The 11032-nt window shown below is 45.9% G+C and overlaps 1 protein-coding gene across 1 annotated transcript in view; it reads left to right on the top strand.

Annotated features, from left to right (window-relative positions):
• The window catches only part of LOC108802163 (t-SNARE domain-containing protein 1-like), a gene marked incomplete at its 3' end in the record, with an annotated part of 95934 nt that overhangs the window by 68127 nt on the left and 16775 nt on the right, over positions 1-11032 (top strand). Inside the window, exons 8-9 of the mRNA XM_018574031.1 lie at positions 1439-1511; positions 4420-4502. Of these exons, the coding sequence (XP_018429533.1) occupies positions 1439-1511; positions 4420-4502 (156 nt within the window). The remainder of the gene's footprint in view (positions 1-1438; positions 1512-4419; positions 4503-11032) is intronic.

Raw genomic sequence — 11032 nt, 5'->3', positions numbered from 1 at the left:
TTGGGGTGGCTGTCCTGAGCCCCCCCCCCCCCCCCCCGCTGGTCCTGGGCTCCGCTGTACCCAGTGCGAGCCTGGGACCAGCATGGTGGCTCTGTGACAGGGGATCAGAGGGAGAACGTTACACGAACTCCCTCCATCCCCTCTCCGGTGTCAGATTGCGGAATTGATGCACAGGGCAGACTATGCTCCTGGGGCTAGTCAGGTGCTGGGCAATAAATGGATGTCCTTGCTCGAACATCACCAATCTTGTGGGTGTATGGTAGCTCCGGGCCAATGAAAAGTAAGCTTTGTCTGTATAAAGACGTGGTACTCTTTTAATGATACCAACCTACAGTGGAAGTACAATGTATTGAGGTCTTAGGCTGCCACATCTCTGGTCGCAGTGAGTGCACTGTTCAACCAGAGTATGAGGTGAGGTGCACCTAGTAAAAGCATAAAATGTCTTGTAGCTTGGTGGTTAGTATAACATTGAGCAGCCAGCATGTTATGGGGAAAAAGCCGCCCCCTTAAAACATATGAAATACATCGTGAAGACCTTCATCTCCACTAACTGGACCCTTATACTTGACCTGACTTGAATCTCGCAATGTTCTCTCTGTGAGGTCTTACATGCCCGGCCAAGTCAAAGACCTTCATCTCCACTAACTGGACCCTTATACCTGACCTGACCTGACCTGAGTCTAGCAGTGTTCTCTCTGTGAGGTCCTATATGCCCCGGCCAAGTCAAAGACCTTCATCTCCACTAACTGGACCTATATACCTGACCTGACTTGAGTCTAGCAGTGTTCTCTTTGTGGGGTCCTATTTGCCCCGGCCAAGTCAAAGACCTTCATCTCCACTAACTGGACCTATATACCTGACCTGACCTGAGTCTAGCAGTGTTCTCTTTGTGGGGTCCTACATACCCTGGCCAGGTCAAAGACCTTCATCTCCACTAACTGGACCCTTATACTTGACCTGACTTGTGATGAATACCGTCTGGTTTTAATGTCATACATTTAAATCCCTGAAGAAGGTGGAGGCTTCTTCCCGACAAGTGCGTTGGCTGCTCCTCACCAATAAACATCTTCATACCAATCATTGATCTACATGACCATATTTCTATTAGTTGCTCCTCACCCCATAAACGTCACCAATGGCGTCCTGCAGATTTCTGCCACTCTCTGTACAATATTCTATTGAAGATCTTCTGAGTGAAATTCCGGAATCAGTAAGTTTCCGTTGCTCTGGCTATCACGCGTGACGTCGCCATCGAGTCCCTGGAATTCATTTTAGTGTCTTCAGCTATAAAAAAAAACCCGTCTCCTGCCCATTCATGTCATGATAAGCCCCCCCCCCTCCATTGTATGTAGTTTAATATCCTGCCGGCCTGCAGAGTGGTGCAATGCTCGTGTTATCTGCTCATGGATTGATGATTGCTTTGTGTTTTGCTTTGCAGAGTGATATGCTGGATGTCAATCAGATTATGAAAGATCTGGCATCTATTGTCTACGAACAAGGTGATTCTGTAGGTGAGTGTGACCCCCAACCCCTCCCCCCCTCCTCAATGCATTTCCTGTTTATTGTTCGGTCATTGTCAATGCGTCATCGTTGTGCACGCTTGTATTGCATTAAAGTTATGGCTTTTCAGACTCTTCTTTTAATGGATGTGTGTACTTGACTCCCGATTCCTGAATAAATTCCTAAAATCCAAGTCCCCATAACCACAGACTCTGCATAATGACAAAGGGTTAAAGTAGGGATGCACCGGTACTGATACTAGTATCGGTAACGGTGCCGAGTACTCGTACTCGCTCCAAATGCTCCGATGCCTAGCCCGATACTTCCGATATCAGGAAGCCGGGTCATTACACGCTGCCCGGCTTCCTGATTGGCCAGAAAGCCGGCTCCCTCGTGACGAGAAGCATGGGGGCGGCTTCCCTGCTAATCGGGAAGCCTGGTGGCGAGTCATTACACGCTGCCCGGCTTCCTAAATGGGACTATCGGTATCGGTGCATCCCTAATTTTAGAGTAAACTCACCTGGCTGAGGGTCTCCAAAGAAGTGTGTTATCGGGGAGTTCACAATATAAAGCTGAACTCCGGGCAGATATCAAAGACGCAAATGAATACAGCTCTGTCATCATTGTCACATCATCCGAATGTACGGACCTGAATCTGACTTGTCAGCCTCTTGTAGTCCTCTGTACAGCAGAGCTTAGACTGAGGGTAAGAAAAGCAGCACAAGGGGTCAGTCCGTTGTGCTGCTCATGGAACATAACCATTCATAGGCCGGAGGAGGGACCAGACCTGCGGCTGTGCGACTGAACTGAAACATGACATCTCCTGTCCTGCCAGGCATGGCCATGTTGTGTGGCGGAGCTGTGTAAGGGCCCATTCACACCATATCCGGATCATCTCCAGACCAGATCCTAATGTATCCCTATGTTATTTCTGGCCTCTGTTCACACCAGCGCAGTCCAGACCAGAAAAATACTGCTCACCTTATTTTGTCTGGTCTGGAACGCATAAAAAACACATCAAAAAACGCACCCGTGAGACCATTTTAAGCTAAAAATAGCAAACAAAAGTTCCAAATGTGGTAAAAATGCGGCAAACCGCAATGCACTGCGTTCCGGATCTGTTCCGGGAAATGGTGTGAACCTGCCCTCAATCTCCGGATTGGAAGGAGGAAGATACAAATCCTGCGACAGGTGAGACATCTTCCATGTATGTATTTCATCCGTGTGTATTTAGCCGTTTGCCTGGAGTTCAGCTTCAAAGTAATTTTTTATGTCAACATTGTAACTTGTTTCTTATTAAAAAGAAAGTATATGTATAAAATAAATCTCATTATTCATTGGGACTGAGAGTGAGGGCCGGCGCACACCTAGGCGACACCTCACCGCGCGGCAATCGTGCGCTCAGGAGTCGCCTAGGCGTGCGCCGATCACACTGCGGGTGCCATTATTTTTTAATGGCGCGCCGGGCGGATGGCGCTGTTTCCCGCCGCGATTCCGAACACAGCCGCTCGTCAAGTATCGCAAAAAAAAAAGGTACATGTGCCTTTTCCCTGCGATTGCCGCGCGAAATTTCGCCCCATTGAAATCAATCGCGGCCGGCATTGTGCAGGATCCCGCATTGCGCAGGTCTGCACCGGGCCTGATGGGAAACCAGATGTTTACAGTTGTCCCGGGAACACATGCGGAGGGGTTAAATCTTTCAGCGGGGACGCCATGTTCTGGAGATTTCCCATCGCTGCGTAGAGGACGAGGAGAAGAAACAAAGTGAGATCTCCTTAAAGTGACACGAAACTCCGGAGGGAAATCTTCCAAATCCCTCCCGAGTCCCCGAACTCTGAGCAACAATGTATCTGATTTGTGTATCACTCGGCTGGAGATCCTCCAATCATCTCTGACACTGTCCTTCCTTCTGGAGGGGGGCTACGTCTGTTCCCCATGGTCCCTGTGCGTGTTGTAGAGTAGTCACCGATCCAAGCTCCGCCCCCCGGGAAGGACTACAATCTCATGTTTAGTTTACTCATTTGTATTGAGATTGTAGTCCATCCCGGGTGAAGTGAAAATTTAGAAATGATAATTTTTTTATTAAAAGAAGAAATCAAGTGTTTGAATTTGACTTGAGATCAGTTTCCCCTGGGAGAGAATGGAAGAGAGGGAGGGGGAGAGGGGGCTGCATGATGACCCAAATCCAAGCACGCTCCTGGGATGGACTACAATCTCAGGTTCAGTTTACTAATTTGTATTGAGATTGTAGTCCATCACGGGGGAGGAGCTTGGAGCAGTGACTACTCTACAACACACACAGGGACCATGGGGAACAGACGTAGCCCCCCCTCCAGAAGGAAGGACAGTGTCAGAGATGATTGGAGGATCTCCAGCCGAGTGATACAAATAAGATACATTGTTGCTCAGAGTTCGGGGACTCGGAGGCATTTTTAGAATTTATCTCCGGAGTTTAGTGTCGCTTTGAGGATAGGTTCACACCTGCACGACACCCAGGACGTGTTTTCCGGGATCGTGCGGTCCTGTACAACGCAGGCAGCGATTGCTGCGCAGCCCCATTGATTGCAATGGGGTGACATCCGCGCTGCAATCGCAGAAAAAAAAAGGTACAGGTACCCCTCCTTTTTTTTTTTGCGATACACGACGCGCGGCTGTTGGCAACCACGCAATCCGCCCGGTGCCATTAGAAAATAACCATGACCAGTTCACACCTTGACCACTCCTGACCGCGCGGAATAGTGCGCAATTGCCACGCGGTGAGGTGACGCCTAGGTGTGAACCTCGCCTGAATGTCCACATACAGAAAATAAAGACCAGATAGGTTTTACCTTCTTCAGTCCCCACAGTCAGTACTTTGCCTTGAAGGTTGTAGCGCAGAGGGCGGGGCTCGTCTATTAATGTTGTGTTGTGGCTTTACAGATAGCATTGAAGCCAATATTGAGACCGCTTCCTCCAACGTTGAGTCTGCCAATCGTCAGTTGGCCAAAGCCAGCCAGCACCACGTAAGTAACATCGTCCCCGCCAGTGACTGTGAGATGACAATGAATTGTGGTATAAGCTGAACTCCAGGCAGATATTTAAAATGCAACTTTGTGTAACCATTCATTGTATTGTCAAATGCGGTGCAAGTACCTGAATCTGTCTTCATACCTCCCAAATAAAACGGAGGGGCGGTGCATGCATGCATGCTGCTGGAAACATACCGAGCGCAGGAAAGAGCAGAAGGATGACCAGGGTGCTGCTGTCCTATCACTGTCCAGTCTACAGGCAGGGGGGGGGGGGGGTCTGACCAGGCTGTGCAGCTGTAGTGTGGGATCATTTTTCTGGCTGCGTTGTTTGGCAGGGGTGCCCTGATCACAAGGCTGGCTGTGCAGAATTAGTTATAACAGCTCCCATATATGATATTATTGTATTTAGCTTTTTGCCTGGAGTTCAGCTTGCAAATGTTGTTCCTGGTTCTTTCTCTTACAATGTGTGACTTTGCAGGACGATACGTAGTCCTCACTTAGGAAATAGACTCGTCCATCGTAGTAGTAGTCCTCACATAGGAAATAGACTCGTCCATCGTAGTAGTAGTCCTCACATAGGAAGGAGACTCATCCATCATAGTAGTAGTCCTCACATAGGAAGGAGACTCATCCATCATAGTAGTAGTCCTCACATAGGAAGGAGACTCATCCATCATAGTAGTAGTCCTCACTTAGGAAGGAGACTCGTCCATCATAGTAGTAGTCCTAACATAGGAAGGAGACTCACCGATCATAGTAGTAGTCCTCACATAGGAATGAGACTCATCCATCATAGTAGTAGTCCTCACATAGGAAGGAGACTCGTCCATCATAGTAGTGATCCTCACATAGGAATGAGACTCATCCATCATAGTAGTAGTCCTCACTTAGGAAATAGACTCATCCATCATAGTAGTAGTCCTCACATAGGAAGGAGACTCATCCATCATAGTAGTAGTCCTCACATAGGAAGGAGACTCATCCATCATAGTAGTAGTCCTCACATAGGAAGGAGACTCATCCATCATAGTAGTAGTCCTCACATAGGAAGGAGACTCATCCATCATAGTAGTAGTCCTCACATAGGAAGGAGACTCATCCATCATAGTAGTAGTCCTCACATAGGAAGGAGACTCATCCATCATAGTAGTAGTCCTCACATAGGAAGGAGACTCATCCATCATAGTAGTAGTCCTCACATAGGAAGGAGACTCATCCATCATAGTAGTAGTCCTCACATAGGAAGGAGACTCATCCATCATAGTAGTAGTCCTCACATAGGAAGGAGACTCATCCATCATAGTAGTAGTCCTCACATAGGAAGGAGACTCATCCATCATAGTAGTAGTCCTCACATAGGAAGGAGACTCATCCATCATAGTAGTAGTCCTCACATAGGAAGGAGACTCATCCATCATAGTAGTAGTCCTCACATAGGAAGGAGACTCATCCATCATAGTAGTAGTCCTCACATAGGAAGGAGACTCATCCATCATAGTAGTAGTCCTCACATAGGAAGGAGACTCATCCATCATAGTAGTAGTCCTCACATAGGAAGGAGACTCATCCATCATAGTAGTAGTCCTCACATAGGAAGGAGACTCATCCATCATAGTAGTAGTCCTCACATAGGAAGGAGACTCATCCATCATAGTAGTAGTCCTCACATAGGAAGGAGACTCATCCATCATAGTAGTAGTCCTCACATAGGAAGGAGACTCATCCATCATAGTAGTAGTCCTCACATAGGAAGGAGACTCATCCATCATAGTAGTAGTCCTCACATAGGAAGGAGACTCATCCATCATAGTAGTAGTCCTCACATAGGAAGGAGACTCATCCATCATAGTAGTAGTCCTCACATAGGAAGGAGACTCATCCATCATAGTAGTAGTCCTCACATAGGAAGGAGACTCATCCATCATAGTAGTAGTCCTCACATAGGAAGGAGACTCATCCATCATAGTAGTAGTCCTCACATAGGAAGGAGACTCATCCATCATAGTAGTAGTCCTCACATAGGAAGGAGACTCATCCATCATAGTAGTAGTCCTCACATAGGAAGGAGACTCATCCATCATAGTAGTAGTCCTCACATAGGAAGGAGACTCATCCATCATAGTAGTAGTCCTCACATAGGAAGGAGACTCATCCATCATAGTAGTAGTCCTCACATAGGAATGAGACTCATCCATCATAGTAGTAGTCCTCACATAGGAAGGAGACTCGTCCATCATAGTAGTGATCCTCACATAGGAATGAGACTCATCCATCATAGTAGTAGTCCTCACATAGGAATGAGACTCATCCATCATAGTAGTAGTCCTCACATAGGAAGGAGACTCATCCATCATAGTAGTAGTCCTCACATAGGAAGGAGACTCATCCATCATAGTAGTAGTCCTCACATAGGAAGGAGACTCATCTATCATAGTAGTAGTCCTCACATAGGAAGGAGACTCATCCATCATAGTAGTAGTCCTCACATAGGAAGGAGACTCATCTATCATAGTAGTAGTCCTCACATAGGAAGGAGACTCATCCATCATAGTAGTAGTCCTCACATAGGAAGGAGACTCATCCATCATAGTAGTAGTCCTCACATAGGAAGGAGACTCATCCATCATAGTAGTAGTCCTCACATAGGAAGGAGACTCATCCATCATAGTAGTAGTCCTCACATAGGAATGAGACTCATCCATCATAGTAGTAGTCCTCACATAGGAATGAGACTCATCCATCATAGTAGTAGTCCTCACATAGAAAGGAGACTCGTCCATCATAGTAGTAGTCCTCACATAGGAATGAGACTCATCCATCATAGTAGTAGTCCTCACATAGGAAGGAGACTCGTCCATCATAGTAGTGATCCTCACATAGGAATGAGACTCATCCATCATAGTAGTAGTCCTCACATAGGAATGAGACTCATCCATCATAGTAGTAGTCCTCACATAGGAAATAGACTCATCTATCATAGTAGTAGTCCTCACATAGAAAGGAGACTCGTCCATCATAGTAGTAGTCCACACATAGGAAGGAGACTCATCCATCATAGTAGTAGTCCTCACATAGGAAGGAGACTCATCCATCATAGTAGTAGTCCTCACATAGGAAGGAGACTCGTCCATCATAGTAGTAGTCCTCACATAGGAAGGAGACTCATCCATCATAGTAGTAGTCCTCACTTAGGAAGGAGACTCGTCCATCATAGTAGTAGTCCTAACATAGGAAGGAGACTCACCGATCATAGTAGTAGTCCTCACATAGGAATGAGACTCATCCATCATAGTAGTAGTCCTCACATAGGAAGGAGACTCATCTATAGTAGTAGTCCTCACATAGGAAGGAGACTCATCTATAGTAGTAGTCCTCACATAGGAAGGAGACTCATCTATAGTAGTAGTCCTCACATAGGAAGGAGACTCATCTATAGTAGTAGTCCTCACATAGGAAGGAGACTCATCTATAGTAGTAGTCCTCACATAGGAAGGAGACTCATCTATAGTAGTAGTCCTCACATAGGAAGGAGACTCATCTATAGTAGTAGTCCTCACATAGGAAGGAGACTCATCTATAGTAGTAGTCCTCACATAGGAAGGAGACTCATCTATAGTAGTAGTCCTCACATAGGAAGGAGACTCATCTATAGTAGTAGTCCTCACATAGGAAGGAGACTCATCTATAGTAGTAGTCCTCACATAGGAAGGAGACTCATCTATAGTAGTAGTCCTCACATAGGAAGGAGACTCATCTATAGTAGTAGTCCTCACATAGGAAGGAGACTCATCTATAGTAGTAGTCCTCACATAGGAAGGAGACTCATCTATAGTAGTAGTCCTCACATAGGAAGGAGACTCATCTATAGTAGTAGTCCTCACATAGGAAGGAGACTCATCTATAGTAGTAGTCCTCACATAGGAAGGAGACTCATCTATAGTAGTAGTCCTCACATAGGAAGGAGACTCATCTATAGTAGTAGTCCTCACATAGGAAGGAGACTCATCTATAGTAGTAGTCCTCACATAGGAAGGAGACTCATCTATAGTAGTAGTCCTCACATAGGAAGGAGACTCATCTATAGTAGTAGTCCTCACATAGGAAGGAGACTCATCTATAGTAGTAGTCCTCACATAGGAAGGAGACTCATCTATAGTAGTAGTCCTCACATAGGAAGGAGACTCATCTATAGTAGTAGTCCTCACATAGGAAGGAGACTCATCTATAGTAGTAGTCCTCACATAGGAAGGAGACTCATCTATAGTAGTAGTCCTCACATAGGAAGGAGACTCATCTATAGTAGTAGTCCTCACATAGGAAGGAGACTCATCTATAGTAGTAGTCCTCACATAGGAAGGAGACTCATCTATAGTAGTAGTCCTCACATAGGAAGGAGACTCATCTATAGTAGTAGTCCTCACATAGGAAGGAGACTCATCTATAGTAGTAGTCCTCACATAGGAAGGAGACTCATCTATAGTAGTAGTCCTCACATAGGAAGGAGACTCATCTATAGTAGTAGTCCTCACATAGGAAGGAGACTCATCTATAGTAGTAGTCCTCACATAGGAAGGAGACTCATCTATAGTAGTAGTCCTCACATAGGAAGGAGACTCATCTATAGTAGTAGTCCTCACATAGGAAGGAGACTCATCTATAGTAGTAGTCCTCACATAGGAAGGAGACTCATCTATAGTAGTAGTCCTCACATAGGAAGGAGACTCATCTATAGTAGTAGTCCTCACATAGGAAGGAGACTCATCTATAGTAGTAGTCCTCACATAGGAAGGAGACTCATCTATAGTAGTAGTCCTCACATAGGAAGGAGACTCATCTATAGTAGTAGTCCTCACATAGGAAGGAGACTCATCTATAGTAGTAGTCCTCACATAGGAAGGAGACTCATCTATAGTAGTAGTCCTCACATAGGAAGGAGACTCATCTATAGTAGTAGTCCTCACATAGGAAGGAGACTCATCTATAGTAGTAGTCCTCACATAGGAAGGAGACTCATCTATAGTAGTAGTCCTCACATAGGAAGGAGACTCATCTATAGTAGTAGTCCTCACATAGGAAGGAGACTCATCTATAGTAGTAGTCCTCACATAGGAAGGAGACTCATCTATAGTAGTAGTCCTCACATAGGAAGGAGACTCATCTATAGTAGTAGTCCTCACATAGGAAGGAGACTCATCTATAGTAGTAGTCCTCACATAGGAAGGAGACTCATCTATAGTAGTAGTCCTCACATAGGAAGGAGACTCATCTATAGTAGTAGTCCTCACATAGGAAGGAGACTCATCTATAGTAGTAGTCCTCACATAGGAAGGAGACTCATCTATAGTAGTAGTCCTCACATAGGAAGGAGACTCATCTATAGTAGTAGTCCTCACATAGGAAGGAGACTCATCTATAGTAGTAGTCCTCACATAGGAAGGAGACTCATCTATAGTAGTAGTCCTCACATAGGAAGGAGACTCATCTATAGTAGTAGTCCTCACATAGGAAGGAGACTCATCTATAGTAGTAGTCCTCACATAGGAAGGAGACTCATCTATAGTAGTAGTCCTCACATAGGAAGGAGACTCATCTATAGTAGTAGTCCTCACATAGGAAGGAGACTCATCTATAGTAGTAGTCCTCACATAGGAAGGAGACTCATCTATAGTAGTAGTCCTCACATAGGAAGGAGACTCATCTATAGTAGTAGTCCTCACATAGGAAGGAGACTCATCTATAGTAGTAGTCCTCACATAGGAAGGAGACTCATCTATAGTAGTAGTCCTCACATAGGAAGGAGACTCGTCCATCATAGTAGTAGTCCTAACATAGGAAGGAGACTCACCGATCATAGTAGTAGTCCTCACATAGGAAGGAGACTCATCCATCGTAGTAGTGGTCCTCCGTCACATCCAGCTGTATTGAGGATATCTCACCCATCCCCCGAGTGCCTTTCTCAGTTGTCAGGAACATACCCCACTATTTGTTCCCAGAACAGGCAACTTGGTCACTTTAGGGGACCCTGTCACCATTCATATATGGGGGAGGCAGTAAAGGAACCACACCAACGCCCAAACTGGTTTTATTATGACGCATTTCGGAGGTTCAGGCACTCCCACTTCACCATGACTTCTTATTAATGCTTCACCCACTGCAGGTGAAAGGATCTGATTTCATTCATACAACCGTTACTACAAGCCAGTTCAGCCACTTTGGAGGTTATGTCAGGGACGTGCGTTCAGGTTGGGGCGGAGCCTCGCCTAGTATTACGGTGGAAAAATGCTGCCAGCTTCAAGTCTGACTTTCCGTAGGAGGCAGAATTTGTGTCTTTCCATATCAGGTTCTCGGCTCTTTGTGGTTTCCTTCTTTGAAATTGAGTCACCGCGTTGTACAGAAGAGGGCTTTCGGCAACTTTACTATATTCTCCGAAGCCGGGAAAATGGAAAACAGACCTAATTGTTGGAGAAGAACAAGTTCCAGCATGACCCCATGGGGGGGGGGGGGGGGGGGGGCGGGTCGGAGGA

This window comes from Nanorana parkeri, unplaced genomic scaffold (assembly GCF_000935625.1).
Source record: "Nanorana parkeri isolate BGI_ZX_2015 unplaced genomic scaffold, ASM93562v1 scaffold2687, whole genome shotgun sequence".
Lineage (NCBI taxonomy): Eukaryota > Metazoa > Chordata > Amphibia > Anura > Dicroglossidae > Nanorana > Nanorana parkeri.
This window is presented reverse-complemented; position numbering and strand designations above follow the sequence as displayed.